Genomic DNA, 15,961 nt, shown 5'->3' with positions numbered 1-15,961 from the left:
CTGGTATCCTCTTCTGGGGACCCAGTTCTCCCAGTGCTCCCCATTGTCAGAGGGAAGCCAGACAAAGAGCTCTGTGATCTTCCAAGAAAGCTCCAACATTCAAGAAAAATCAGGTCTGCAGGCCCACAGTGCCTAATTCCCTGAAGATCCTCGAGCCGAGCAGAGGCTTCGCAGGTCCTTTAGCAGCTGAGTTTCCATCTTGAATCCTGCAGGCTCAGATGGACCTAGACACCATCAGCAGAGAGCAGTTCCTTGATAACCGCTGCTCCTCCGGTGCTTTTCTTTGAGCTCAGAGTGCTGCATATGTTGTGACTCCTGGCTTTGACAGGGCTATCTGCCCACCTTGTCCCCACATCCACCACTGACAGGCTTGTACATTCCTCCTCTTTGTTCCAGCCACCCCTCCTCCAGCTTGCTCGCCCCACTGTGCCTCCCAGTGCCCTGGCACCTACCAGCAGCACCTGCTGGAAACACCCACAGCAGACAGGTCTGTCCACAAGACACCGTGCCTCATCTCTTCAACAGCACATGCAGTCGGAACCCAAACTAAATGCTCAGGTCATTGCTGGAGAAGCCAGGAACAAGGTTGCACGGTTTCCCACCAACAGCCGAGTTACGGAGAACAGAGGACAGGAACACCAAACCACACGAGACACTGGGTAGGAGCATCACAGCTTGCTTTGCGGGCAGCTGTGCAAGCAGCTGTCATTACTATGGAAGCTGAGAAAACGAGCAGCAGAGTTGCGAACAGACCTGCCTCAAGTCACCACTCCCTACGCCAGTAAGCACTGCGCTCGCCTCATTTTCCTGAATTCCTCTGGAACCCAGTTGGGTTTCTGCTGGGCAATACTTCCACCAACACACTCCTCCAAACGCAGACAAGCAGCACCACCTCCCCCCGAACTGCCCCAGTGCCTTCCATGCCCATTGTGTGGTCTCGACATGGTAGCAAAGGCCACCAACTACAGCGCAAGTCTTGTAGGAAGCACGAGGCGATTCCCTGGAATACCTCCTAGATGTTCCACATGTCTGAGGCTCTATCTCCCTATCTGAGCAGCCTTGTTTCAGCTCTCTGCCTTCCCTCTTTAAAAAGAGATGCTCAGTTCTGCTTTGCTAAACCCTATTTGGCAATGTGTCTAAACACACGCAAACTTAATTAGTTCAGGAGGGAGACTCGGCATTTGTGGTGACGGATAAAAGTAATAGGAAATGAGACAAGTCAGAGCTGGCAGGGAGTCCTCACTCAAGCCTCATTCACTGGCACGGCGCTAATCAGATGTGACGCTACACGCTGCTGCACCCAATCGGCGACGGAGCGGCGTGATGTGCTACTCACCGAGCGGCTGCAGCCAGACTCCCGCTATCCATGTGGTTGGAAAGACGGAATGTATTTTCTGCTTTGCCCTGGAGACGCTTCAGGATTGAATTCTGAAGTTAATGGTTTAAAAAAATTTTTTAAAAGGAAGAGGGAGAAATGAACCACTCGCTGCAACCTCATGGCCAGGAGTGGAGTCTTCTTTTCCAGCTGACTAGTGAGACACAATCCATGCGAAAAACCACTGCAAATGGTGAATCGAGGATCTCTGCTCCAGAACTGCACGTCCTGCTGGACCAGCTCACCCCAGAACCCCTATGGCTCACCAGAAACGGGGCTCATCTTCACCTCTAATTCCCCATTGTAGAGCTCTGAAGCAAAAAACAACAACAAACAAAACCAACCCACACCTAGAAGGTTGCCCATTCCATTCAGACACCAAGTTAGGATGTCATTATCTGGGAACTTTATTATCCCACTGTGAGAGGGATGGAAGGATGGACTTGGAGCACAGACAGTTCTGTTCCTCACAACCATCACCAAAAGCAGTAAACTGGACTCTCAGAACAGCAATACAGGAGAAAAGAACTGAGACATAAGAACAGATGAGAAACAGAAGTTTACACATCCCTGCAGCTGTCTTCTTTGTGGTGGTCTCTAACAAAAGTTTAAACACGATATATAAAGAAAAATACGCCTCATTCTTAATTTAAACCAGTAACACAAGAATTGGCAATATACACCAGCTCTGGACACAGCCCAGCAGAGACCCAGATTTTAACTCAAAAGCTTGCGTGCCACACTCCTGTCGGGAGCACAGCAAATTTCTGATCTCCACTAGCACTTCTGCTGCTGCTTCGGTCCTCATATCTCACGTCTCGCTAATCACACCAAGAAGAGGCAAGGAGCTGCCACTCTACAAAGACCATTCTGCAGGGAAGAACTGGTGTTGATTGCTCCCAGGCTGTGCGCAGTTTATTTAGGCTTCCGACTTGGGGAAACCAATGTCACAGTGAAAACCAAGTAACACTACTAACGAGTTGTGGATGTCAGTTTAGCATTGAATGTGTCAAGCCCGTGCTTTACCGGTGTGATAACAACAGGAGTCTTTATCCAGTACTCTGAGGAAATGAAAAGCTGACGTGAGACTACAGGAAACCAAGTGAATTCAGCACAACATGACACTGATCTGCAAACACCTTACAGATTAGACTGATCTAATTCTTAGACATTTAACTTGGGTTTTTTTTAAATAACATTTTTAGGTGGTGGTCTAGTTATTTTCATAACAAAACACGCACATACACTGACACTTGCAGATCTCAGTGCAGGTTCCCACCCGGTACTCTCCAGATACAGTCACCCAGCTGATCAAGATGACCTTAATGATAAGTACACCAATGAAATGTGCCAGACTTGGCCTGTACTCTCCTTCCAAAGACTACTCTATGATTCACATCCACTTAGTGTGCCAAGATGACAGAAGGAAAGCCTTGCATACGCAAATCAGGTAAGGACCATTGCTTGATTTGGGTGTACAGAAACAGCGTTCCGTGTATGCGCTCAGAAATATCCATCCCTTTGGAAATTATTGGATAAAAGGGAAAACATCACAAAACTCCAGTCCGAACCTTTCTTGGGGTTCTGAAAGGATTTATTCTCTATAGGGAATATCCTAGGTAGTAATCTTGCACTATGCCCAGCACCTACCTGTCTTCTCAAAGAACCCCCCCACTCCCAATTATGCATAGCAAACAACGATTTCCCTAAGAAACAAAGACTAGGGACAGTCAGAGGCTTGTAAGGACAGAGATGCACACACTACAGGCAAGCATGGAGCAATAAAGCCCAGAAAAATCTCCCTCCCCTTCCATACTCACATCACTTTCAAATCCCAGTCTCCACAGGTCACAAAAATCGACTTGACGCTGGGATCTAAGAGGCCTTCCTTCGCCATCCACTCGTCAACCCTCTGAAAGGAAGGCAAGAAAAGGGGATGAGTTTTGCAGAGAGAGGCCGAGCCACAACAGTTAAACTCAGATAAGCTGCTTGCAATCAAGAGAGAAGAAAATTGTGATCTTATCCACCCTCTCCCTCTCTCTCTTTGCTCTTTGCTTGCCATCTCAACAACAGCACGTTTGGACCTTTGAAGATTTCTGATAGGAGACATCAGGCAACCAGAGCAGAGATGATCTTATCAGACACCGCAGCAGCTCTGCTCATGGAGGGATGGAAGTTGTGCAGCGTTAAGAGGACGATACAACTGTGCCGTTACCTGGCATTGCTCCTCCACTTTTCCCATTCCAGTACCAAATGGGCTCATAGTGAGCGTAACTCGTGTCCCCTGCAGTGAGGAGAGAACACGGGCATCCTGGGACGGCATCTCTCACCTGTAGCATTTCTCACATGCCCCAATTCACACAGCTCCAAGGGGATATGGGAGAGGGAAGAACTGGAAGGGCTGGGCACATACAGGCACTGTGCAGCAGTCACAAGCACAGCCACGCATCCCCTTCCTCTCCAGACTGGGTCTCTTTCCTCCTTACAGTTCTGAGGAGGTGCTTGTTCAGGATACAGTGTGGATTTAAAGTGAATCCGCTATTTCTGATCAACTTCCCATAGGGACAAACGTTCTGGATCCACTTCAGAAATGGGCCACGTTAATCTGAAGGATGCACATCCACCTCAGGGACTAACCAGGAGGCACTAACCTTGACTAAAACCCCTGCATAGACATTTATTCCAGCTAGAACTAGCAAATGACATGCCTAAAATCTTCCGGTGGCAGGTGACAGGCAATCAGCTGCTATTATGCAGCCTCACTAGCAGCATTTCCAGTGCTTCAGCAAGAGAAATCCCTCCTCTTTTCCCTCTCTCCACACCTTCCGCTCCTGAACAAAGTATCGTGCCCCAGAAGCTGCCTGACCCAAATCTCATTTTAGCCTAGAAACACGCTGCTGTATGAACACCTTTTCAGTCCAAATAAAAAAAAAAATATTAAAAATTCTACAGAAATGTTTCCACATTCTAAGAAGCTCCCGTAGAAACAGAATGAACCGTTCTCTGTAATACGCCAGTGGCAATGTACGTTCACCCATCCAGGCAAAGAGGGCTCTCCCTCCAGGGGAAGCAGGCACAAGCATCCATATGCTCAGGGACACGCACCGCTGCTACGTGCTCTCCGGAGAGCACCAGGGAGAGTTGGGGCTTTGCACGGATGAGAGATGTCACCTCTGCAGAACACCGTCTTCGGCCTCCTGTCACTGCTGCAGCTTTTGCGGCAGAGGACGGTGCTTCTTTCCGCGACCGACTGTACAACAGCCCTCCGGAGTAAAGCTCCCCCCAAAGCAGCATCCCATCCAGCCTCTCAGCTACACTTCTGCCTCCCTTGGGCTGCCGGGATCCTCCAGCCAGCCCCGCACAAGGCTCCCCGGAGCGAGGGACAGCAGCGGTAGCCTTTCTAAACTCCCCGATGTGAGCACCCATCAACTGCTGTCTCCATGGAGGATTTTAAAGCCTTTAATTTGATTTCCTCACATAAGCAATTGTTGCAATTATTCTGATTAGGAACAATTAGGTAACACAGCAGTGGAAATCCTGACAGAGACAATGCATCGAACAGCAACCTGCAGCCCGAGCGGGCTCTGCTTGAGGAGGTTTCCTTCACTATTTGACTACCAACAAAAGCTATTGATGGAGAAATACTTCCAAGCTAATTAAGCCCTAAACGCTGTAGGAATTCAACATTAAGCAGATGGCATTATTAGGGCTATATCTGCATTCGCACATCCTCCAGATTAGATTTTAGAGGCATTTTCTCCCTATCCTAGATGTATTATTGAGCATTTAAAAAGGTAGAAAAAATTATTTTAATAAAGTGCTAAGGGAGGGGAAAGAAAAACGAAGGCAGAAGCTCCTGGAGCAGTGGTCTTGAGTGATGTCTTGGTGCTTTAAAATTGGCTCAAGCAAGAATCGCCTCTTCTCCTATCTACTGGCAGGAGTTTGGATATCTTGTCAGCACCCTTGACATGAACAGCTGGAGATGACAGATCAATGGTTCAATACTCTCAGCAGCGTGTCACCAACGTGACAGCAAATGTTATTCTAATGAAGCTGTAATCATAGTCAAATTACGCGGTTCGATTTTCAGCAAGGGGGACGACAGGACCAGAGGTCAGAGTTCGGGAACTAAAGGTTACTCTGCTTACCTCAAGCACTTGCTGGAGGCTCGGCTGCCCATCCACCATGCCTTGAATAATCCCAGTCAGCTGAAACGAGAGACAAACAGAAAGCAGGCATCAGAGCAGCACTCAGAAAGATCATTAGAGAGGTCTCCTCTCCTGTCCATCTCGCTGCAACCAAAACATGCTCCTGTGACCCACACAGACATCGCTGAGGAGCCAGCCACAGCAGAGCGACCCTGGCAGCTCCCCAGCCACGGGCAAGGGCACAGCTTCATCCCAAAACCAGAAAGGTAGGGGGGCTCCTACCCACACTATAAAACAGCGAACTCCCAATGGGGCAGGATGCACTTGGGAAGCAGTGGTGCCCTCCACTTCACGTACCGGCACAATGCCCAAAATGCTGCCCTTTTTCAATATACGTTTCACCAGTTTTGATGTTGCCCTGACTTACACAGGCAGTGGTAACTACTGGGGTCTCTGGTCATTCACCTGCTACCACAGTGACACCAAAATTGCAGTGGTAGATGAACAGAATAGACAACAGTGGTAAGTGAGACCCAGAGTGGACCCAGCCATCCTCCCCTGCGCTGGGCAGACAGCACATGTGCTTTCCCATAGTCCATCACAGCATCCCTCTGCATTTTGGCACTGTATTTAAAACAACTGAATGAAATCTGAAGAAAACCACCACCTTCCAGAATCCTGGACTACTCAGGTTTTCAGGAGATTCCTTAGGAAAAGCTCCTACTGACCGCACCCGGACTGCTTGGCTATTTAAAGCTAGACACACACATAAAAAGATGCAGTCTCATGGGCCTCTGCCTGTGTCTGCCCAGGACAGCTTGAGGCACATGGAAAACAGATAATTTTTCTGTCTGCCTTCCAACTGACAAAACCGTCTTTTAACATATTGAATATTGGAGGTCAGTAGCTTGCCATCAATGTGCCCAAGTAATTAAAAAAATCATTATTAAAACAAGTGCACACCACAGGATTTCACTTCACATGGCACTTTCCTGAAGTTACGCATCTCACACGTTTTCATAAAATAAAGGTCGAACACAGCCTAGGAGCGTGCCCTGCTGCCTGCACACGCATCCAAGCATCCAGGAGCCGCAGCATCCAGCGGAGAGGTGCTGACAGTCCCCCCATCACCCAGGAATAACTCTTCCACGCAGACCAGCTCAACCTACTCGTAAAACACAAGTCCTCTTACAAATCACGCAGCTCTGCTTTATTAAATGTGTGGCAACCGAAAGAAGCTCAATGGTTTCTATCTCTTTGTTTCTTTGGCTGCTTGGCTTACAGCACTGAACTCGGAAGAAGGAGGAAAAAAAAAAAAAAAGAGATTAAACTCCAATTAAACTGTAATTACATTTAATGAATACCAAATACCTGACTCACTGAATAAGCTGTAAGTGGAAAGATTATTTTCTCACAGTGACTTCCATGGAATTGTAATGGATACCTTTTAGGGGAAGTATTTTAATTTTAAGAATGCAGAGTTCCTCTAGGTGGGTTTCTCAAGTTCATCAAGTCATTATGAGGTGGAATTTTAAGGAAGTGGAGGGACACAGACACTCTTTTATATTCCAGAAACTGTTTTTATATTAATCTGTATTTTAATTGGGTAACAGCTGCTACCTACAGCCTTCCCATACTCTGAGAAGCAAATAGATTTGAGAGATTAATGCACAGCTCTTTAGAGCAGTTTTTGAAGCTCACTGGCTTGTTTTTTGCTTTTCTTGCCATCTTTCTCTCCGTGCATTCGCCCGGCAGAGGTGGACAGCTCGCCTACTGCAAAGCTCAGAGGGCAACTCAAATCAAACCTCTGGAAGTGGCTGAAAGATGAGCTTTTTGGGAAAGGATGACAGGCAACCTCTTGGTATCACAGCCAGCACCGATGTAATGGCTTCTACTGCTCCGGGTATCTTCACGGCTGCATCTGTTGAGCGCTGCACCCCTGATGGCCGTGGTCAGATGGGGTGAAATGGCATTATCCAGACATTTCCCATCAGGGGGAGGGAGGGACAGGAAGGCACAGGAAGGGACAGGGGCTCACAGTCCCACCAAAGAGTCTCTGCTTGATCTCGCCCAAGACCCCTTCCCTCCTCCCCTGCCAGGCCAAGCAAAGTACCAACTCAGCCGTACAAGAACACGTCACCAAGCACACACACATGCAAGATTCACGCTGCAGAAATCAAATCGTACACACGAATACAAAGGGATATACCTTCTCCATGGGGACATTTCAGTACAGGCCAGAGAGTGCTCAAAAGGGACCAGAATTACTCTCACCCTTTCGGATCCTTTCTGTTTTCAGTTACGTCCACGTGTAACACCCAACCTACTGCACTGGGTCTCTGCACGGGTTATCTGGTCTTGCCGCTTTGACAAAGTATAAAAACATAAAACTGCACAATTGTAAAGTTTCACTGGCTATCCTGAGAAGCACATGGTACTTGGGAACATCAACAAGCTATAAGGCATTTATCTTTTTGTACTTTTATTGTCTGTTCCTTCAGGAAAAAAAAATCAATAAAAATTAATCATAAAAAGAGAGCAAAGTACCATGAAAAAGCCTGTACAAGCACCTGTGTAGAGGGAATCTTTCACTTAAGCTCCTGGCATGAACTTTCTTGGGCATCAGACAAACCACTTGCATCTTCCAAAAGGGCATGATGAGCTTTACATACCTAACAACAGCTTTTAACCACACTTGCAAGCACTTTCCACCTTCTCTGTCTAAATGTTCAGCACACCCTCATCATAACCAAGCCTCTTGACCTGTTGTTTTACAGAAGCAGGTCAAGAGAAAGGGGACCAGACAAGGGCTACAGAGTGAGCCAGCACTGGAAGACATGCTCCTGGCCATTGGTGTGGGGAGTTGGAGGAACCTCCTGTAGCCAGGGGAGAGCACAGACACCCTGAAAGCTAAGCAAAGGGATGCCTTGAGGGTTACCACGAGCTCTCCACCCTTGCAGACACCCTTCCTGTGCTGTGCTCAATTCTTCAAGAAGGAAGAGGGATGTGAGAGGTACTCCAGACCCAAGAAGTAACACTGAACACCACCAGTAATCCTCCCACACACAGCCTATACCAAGCAGTCCTATTGCTTCCTGGCAAAGGCAGCGAGCCGGGAGGAAAGCAGCAGCACAGCAGAGCGGCTCCCGTGTAATGTCAACACCACTGCTTTTCCTACAGAGTTTATCTGGGAAACCATCGTATTTCTACTCCAAGACAGTTTGCTGATTACCTAAGCACTTGTCTCTGGTGTACAATCTGATAATCAGGCTTGGTCTTTCTTTGTAGACAAAGAGGCCAATAAATCTCACCCTTTGTAAGTAGAGGTGCCTAGACAAAGCCCTTTACTGGCATTTAGCAAAATGGGTATTTTTCAGAAAATATAAACCGGCTGAAAGTCAATGGCAAACGCTGGAGCTGTGCAAGCAGTGGCTCCGCAGGAGCTGGACACACAGCGTGCCCCGGCTGTGTCCCTGGGGACTCAGGGGAACCTACACCAGCGGCATGGGGCTGACCCCTGCACCTCCTAACAGGAGCCACCAACCCCACAGGTCTCTACACAGCCACTACAGCCTCCACAAAAAAAGTCACTGCAAATACGAAAGGGTATTTTTGCAACTGTTTAGTAAGTTCCTCAGTACAACCAGCTCACCTGTGGCTCTTCGGGCAGGGTTTCAGGGTAAACCCCAGATATGGGACCCAGGGACAAGCCCAGTTACCCCTCCAGCACAATCCCACTCCCTGGACCTCATGGCAGTCCCTGCAACAGGCAAGGGGACCACCAAGCAGGAGAGACAGGGGCCATGCTGTGCAGTGAGCAGCACGGGTGCAGCAGGAGACTGCCCACGAGCCGGTGGCTTCCAGGCTAGGATTAAAACCAGCTCCCTAACCCATGCTGTTAATAAAAGAGAACTTGCCAAACCTGGCAAGTTGGACCATTTTGTGCCGCCAATAAGACACCGGTGTGGGTTCTGCGATCATTTTGCCCACTGACCTCAGCACTGCCCAGTTTTATCCAACTCTGGATACAAGACACCAGACCGAAGTCAGCGGCAGAACCTGCCGCTGGGACACCCATGCCTGTCCTGGGGACTCCTGCTGGCGCGCACACACACAGCCTCGCTCGCTCGGGGGCTCCACGTAGGAGACACAAACCTGCAGAGACACAAACAACTGCTCCAGGCTCCCCTGAGCAAGAGAAGAGAGAGAAACCAGCACTACGGTGTGGGAGCATTAGATGGGCTGAATGATTCGGTCACAAGCTCGGCATCCAGAGAACCTCTCGATGTCCTCACGCTGTAGCAGGCTGGAGGCTCCGTTCGGCGAGGACAGCCCCACCAAGCAAGTCAGGCAGATTCTCGTGCAACAACAGAGCTGCAACCTTTAGCAGCAGGGCAGGGAAGGACACAACAGAGGAATTTCCACAAAAAGGGATTCTGGTGGGAGTTAATAAGCAAGATGACTTCTCTCTAGAATTTAGATGACATACAAAATGGACGTTTTGGGCTCTACTCTAGAAGTGACGCTGCTCTTAGCAAAGATCAGGTGCAAGCTGTGAGATTTATCACATTTGTATGAGCATATGTCCAGCAAGTCTCATGGGGATATGGACAGCCAAAGTAGTTGTCCAGTCCTCTAGTATTAAGATTGCAAAACCGTTTCCATTATATCCCTCTGTTTTCACACATTTATAGCTTTCTGAAAGCACCTCACCTGGGAATAATGCTTTCTGTGCTTAGTCTTTTTTTTTTTTTTAATACATTTAAATAAAATACCTTCAGCTGGTTTTTAGTTACAAGAGAATGAAAAAAAAGAAAAGTATTTGTTTTTACAATGTAGAAATATAGTAGGGGCTGGTTGGTCCTGGAGGGAACTCCACCTAACACAGAGGAGTCATTTCTCATCAAGTTAGTACACACGGAACAAGCGCTTCAAGGACCTAAACCTGCAGCCACGGAGGTCGGGGAAAACACACCACGGTTTCGATGATTCTGGATAAGACCGGGACAGAACGAAGAACTTGGATACCCAGATTCCCTTCAGTCAGTACTTTAGTCACTGAGCTGGCCAGCATCGAAATAGTGGAGTAAAAGGAAAAAAGCCCAAAGCAAAAGGACATAGAAACTTTGTTTTGATGGCTACAGCAGGGAGGAAGAATGCACTTGCAGAAACAATTAACTTTTTGTGCTGAATCAAGAGAACAAACAAACAAACAAACAAAAAACCACAAAGGAACCCCTGCCCCCCTATTCCTTTGAACCATCAGGGATCACATTTACCACCTTCATCCTCTCGTCTGTATCTGGGGAAAGGTGGCCGCAGCTCGAGAGCAGCTGTCCTCGGCAATGAGAGTAACCAAGTAACAAGAGGCTACTTCTCCAGCAATCATTTCGAGTGCGCCACAAGCACGACATCAAAAAGAAAGTCTTAAAAATACAGACATGGGTTACCCTAGCACTCTGAAGGACTCATCAAATCCCAACCAGGCAGGCCCACGGCAGAATCATTTAGTGCCTCTGAACCATGCAGTCATATGACACTTTTTTCCTTTGGACCATGCTCAATTTGACCTTCCCCACCAAAGAGCAGCGCAACACAATCACGAAGAGCTTACAGAGAAGCTACAGGATTTTGAGCATCAGCTAACATGAGTGCTTTTATTTTGTGGTCACTCAGTCAGACGTTCGTTAGTCGTAAATACAACTGATCTTAGTTAGCAGATCATAGCTAGAGTTATTTATGAATCCAAACTGAGGTCTTCACACGCTACTGCAATGACAAAAAATGATTCCCCTTGTCCTTAACTCAAGGCTGGCATGACACGCTGCCCTGCAGCCGCACCGTGAAGAGGCGACCCCAGCCCCTGGTGCAATGGAAACTTGCTTCCCAGGGAGACTCTTGGAGCACCGGGGAACCTTGGCACTTTACCTCTGTACAGAAGGGCGTAAGCTGGGGATGCACCACAGGCTGAACATACATGTGAAAGGTGGATTCGATCTCCATCGTCCTGCCATTCAGCTTCAGGATAGGGAATTCGATGATTTCCTGAATGGGGCAAAAAGAAAAGCAGCTGTTCATTTGAAACAAACAAAAAATGAAGCTGGAAATGATCCCTATTAGCAAGCCGGCTATAAAAAGAGGGGCCTGACAGTCCCAAACAAAAACAAGCCTGACATGAAGCTCTGCACTATGGAGGGGGAAAGTGGTGCCGGAGCGCAGAGCACATCCAACGCTGTGAGCGCAGAGGAGGACGGCGCTGACGCTCATCGCAGCTGGGGCGGGCAGCAGGGGTGCTTCTGTGCTCAAAGCTGCAACCGTGCCCACCGCTGCCTCAGCCGAACCTCAGGAAGACAGTCTGGCACCACCCAGGGAACGTGGAGATGCACTTGACACGGGCTCACATCTGTTTAGCAGGGACACCCCAGGGGCTGTGCCCTCCCCAAACCCCATCCCATCCTCTCCACCCTGCTGTCTTTGGAGGACACCACCAGACAGACAACGGGAGCTACTGCACAAAGCATCTCCTTTCCCAGGAGAGGCTGAAACCAAAGTTATCAGGAGCACTGCTCTCCTCCAACAGAGTGAGGAGAGGAGCTGGAAGCCCCCACCAAAACCCATCCCTACGGAATACAGCACAGTAGCAAGCCCTGCTTCGTTTTCCTCTTTGCAGCCAATTTATGCTGATAGAGAAATAAAAACGTTCTTCATCAGAAGAATGTTCAATTATTTGAATAATCAGCTATCAAAAATTTACATGGACCTGTTAATAAAAAGTTTAAACAAATCCAGTTGCGATGGATTTCTCAATTATTAAAAAATATACATGAAATTAAAAAAGCCACCCACTGAATAAAGCGATAAAATCCTTTGTGTTCACCCCCCTCCTTCTCCACTCCCTCTCCTCCTTCCAGTTTAATGTAAGAGCAGAAGTGACAATTTGTTTGGTGTCTTTAAAGAATAATTTGTCTATGTTATTTAATAGAGATGCATGGCACCAAGGTTCTGGAGTGCAAATGAGCCCGCTGAGTGATATCCATGCAACAAGCCTCTCAAATCACTTCTGGAGAGAAACAGAGAGAGGGAGAGAGAATAAAAAAAATATTGCTTTTTAATATTCAAAAACAGTTTGCAAAATTTAATCAAAGCAGAGCAAAAGCTAACATTTTTACCACTTTGACATTTTTATTAGCGCTTTCATAAATTTTTAAAACATGAATGGAATTAGTTTAACAACAAAAAAAATTGCCTGAAAACATCTGGAAGAGACAAATAAGAAATAATAAAAAATAAAAAAAAAAAATCCAACTCCTGAGAGTAAAATTAGCATGTGGAAAATGCAGCCGCTGCAGAGGAACTAACACAGCTTTTGGACCCTGGCTGCAAACCCCACGACCTGCAGGCGGAAATTATCGTGAGGTCATACACATGAGCTGATGACATCACCACCCCGGCAGGCAGAGGGAGGGCAAGAGGATAGGTGGGTAGATGGAAACAACAAATAATTTAAATAGCCAGGAGAAACGCATGATTTCCACGGTGGTCAGAGCCTGTGGCCGCAGCAGAGCGGCTCCCAGGAGCGGTAGGCACACAGCCCAGACCAGGGCACTTGGGGAGCACATGCCACCGAGATGGATAGTTAGAAAAAAATTAAAATAAAGTTAGAAAAAAAATTAAAATAAAATAAGCGTTAACCTGAAGTGCCCAGGTGTCGCCACCAAGCAGTCAAGCTGCAGAGGACACACAGTCGGCTGTGCCACACTCGGTGCGTGCTCTGCCAGCAGAGCGGAGCAGAGTGTTGGGCACATCCTTCCCCACGGCCGTATCACCCCACCGGGAGTCACCAAGTTTCCCAAGGAAAGAGACAAAACTCCACCTGTGGGCTGGAAGGGGAGGAGGACACAGAGGCAAAACACCTGAGCATCGCTCCTGACTGCCTGTTGTGGTGCAGCCAAACTCACCAGCTTCAGCCGCCCAGGACAACACGAGAAAATCTGCGGAAGAAACGCCAGACACAGCTGATTCTCCCTTCAAAACAACTACCACAGACAGGTTCTGAAAGCAGCAAATTTCTGTTCAGAAAAAAAATGGACTGAAAAGTTTCAAGGCAACGGACAGGACGGCATAAGTGAGCCAGCCTTAACCCCAGGATGTGACCACCCCATCTTTCAAAGTGGGTTGAGGCGACTCGTTGCCCCTTAGGTCTCCATCCCACCCAGGGGGTGACAGTGGAAGCGGGCAAGCCCACGGCAGGGCAAGACGAGCGTTCCCTCTCCCGGAGAGGGACACGCACCGGCTGGATTTCACAGCAGGGCTGCGTTGCCACGCCGAGATCAGTCCCTAAGGGACCAGAAACATCCTCCGGGGCCATCAAGTGGCTGGATGCAAAGCGAGACTGAAAGACAGCCCTGCCGCTGATCTGATACACAAAGGCGTCGCTCGCTCGCCTTCCACAACCAAAGGCAAAAAGCACTTCCAGGAGGGTCGGATTAAGACGGACGGAGGAAATAAAAACCCGTACTAAAAAAAAAAAAAAAAAAAGGGGAAAATTTAACAGTATTGAGAATTACCGCAGGCCTGGGGGTGGGAAGCGCACGGCCAGGAGCGGGGCTGGAACCCCAGGAGCGACTTGAGTGTCTCAGGAGAAAGCGCAGCCGCTCTTTTGGGCTTATTTAGTCAGTTTTTGAAGCAAGTGGTAAAGGACCTTTCCCAAAAGGCTGTTTATCTGCACGCTTCCTATAGCGGAGATTTTTTCCAGTCTCTGGCAGTGTTTGCTCCACTGGTATCTAAGGCAACAGATACCAGCCCCATGAAATCAGCCCCACTCCTCACTAACGACGTTAGCCAGTCCTGCAATGAAATTTAACCTGTGACACTGCTGTACTTTTCATTTAAACTTTCATTTGGAGAGAAGCAGTGTTTGGAGACCCTGCAGTTTGTCCTGCTAATAAAGACAAGTGTTGGGACCTTTAAAGGTGCCATTCATCTTTTGCCTTTATTAAATTCAATTTTCTTAAGCCCATGATACATCATGAAATTAAGAGTTGACATTCCTGCAGAAACAAAAATATCTATCAAATATAAACAGAAAGGGGAAAAAAAAAACCAACAGAGGCCTCTATTCCAAGAATTTATGGTTTAAAGTTGATCTGTTTCCAGATTTTTTCCTCTCTCTCTTTTTTTTTTTCTTCTTTTTTACAAGCATATGGTTTGTTTTAGATATCCAAAATGTTATTACAGATCTAGAATTTCATTAGTAATTATTATGAAATGGTGATTTCTTAGACACACACACACACACACACACACACAACCCCCCAACAGCCGGCGAGGCGGGAAGGCAGCCGGGCGCTCTCTCACATTTCACAGCAGCCCGGTGAGCTCAACAGGCTCAGCTCCATCTCCACTGTCAAAGACCTTCGCTGCTTCTTCCCAGGTGGGAAAGGTGGAGGTGAACAGCACGAGGGAATTAAAAGGAAGAGGTTCGCCGACTCTTCCTTTCTTTTATCAGAGTCTGATCGTCCATAAGTGCCACCTTGAGATCCTCACCCATTTCCATTTCCAACGCTGAGTACACGTTCCAGCTTCAGCGGTGATTTGTGCCAGCAGCATTTGGGGCTTCTAAGTCTTCCCCCCACCCCCAGCTTTTCCTTACAGCACAACCAGAAGTTATGGATTTGCTGAAATAATGCTGAGGGTGTCCAGAGGCTGCAAATAGCCGCAAGCTACCAGAAGAACAAATGTACCCATTTGAATTTTGTGAGCACTGCAATTAGGTATTTTATTTAGCACTGCAAAGTAACTTGAAAGGAAATCCAGGATTCAAACCACCAGCAATAAATAAGCGGCTTTTTATTTTCCTTTCATTGTCATGAAAAGTTGAACATGTTTTCTGTTGAGAAATTCTGCACGCGGCTCCCAATTACAAGGCATTTGCATTTATATTGTTGGAACACAGAGCTTCTAAAAATCAATATTAACACGCTTAAAGAAAAAGACATCGGCACCCTGTCCCTCCCCTCAGCTGCGCCCCCAAACACGGTAACAATAGGAACCTACAGAGCCGGAGGCTTATACATATCCATTACCAGGTCCACCCTCTTTACAACAATCTTGCATTTATGATTTCACGGTACTTCAAACAAATCTGTGTGACAGCTTGCTCAGAATTTTTGCCTTTAAAAAGAAAATAAATAAATAAATGTTCCAAAAAGAAAAAAAAAAAAAAAAAGGTTCCACGTGCAAGCCTCCCTCCCGTGCGACCTGGCTGTCCCAGGCCAGTGGGCTGAGCAGCAGCAGGAGGCTGCAGGGTACCCACACCATGGTTAGGGACTTCCTTTTAAGAGGGATTTGAAAAATTCGTAAGGGCATGTGAAAGTGCTGGTCTAAAACCAGCCCTTCCCTACCCAACCGTCCTAAATGAAACTCCTCTCCCTTTCAG

The 15,961-nt window shown here is 47.6% G+C and overlaps 1 protein-coding gene across 1 annotated transcript in view; it reads right to left on the bottom strand.

Moving 5' to 3' along the window:
- ERI3 (ERI1 exoribonuclease family member 3) overlaps positions 1 to 15,961 on the bottom strand; it is a 126,411-nt gene that overhangs the window by 99,762 nt on the left and 10,688 nt on the right. Inside the window, exons 2-4 of the mRNA XM_009884671.1 lie at positions 11,452 to 11,568; positions 5,524 to 5,583; positions 3,196 to 3,287 (exon numbers count right to left, since the gene is read on the bottom strand). Of these exons, the coding sequence (XP_009882973.1) occupies positions 3,196 to 3,287; positions 5,524 to 5,583; positions 11,452 to 11,568 (269 nt within the window). The remainder of the gene's footprint in view (positions 1 to 3,195; positions 3,288 to 5,523; positions 5,584 to 11,451; positions 11,569 to 15,961) is intronic.

This window comes from Charadrius vociferus, unplaced genomic scaffold (assembly GCF_000708025.1).
Source record: "Charadrius vociferus isolate BGI_N301 unplaced genomic scaffold, ASM70802v2 scaffold163, whole genome shotgun sequence".
NCBI classification, from domain to species: domain Eukaryota; kingdom Metazoa; phylum Chordata; class Aves; order Charadriiformes; family Charadriidae; genus Charadrius; species Charadrius vociferus.
The sequence above is the reverse complement of the archived record's forward strand: the minus strand, read 5'-3'. Positions and strand labels throughout refer to the sequence as shown.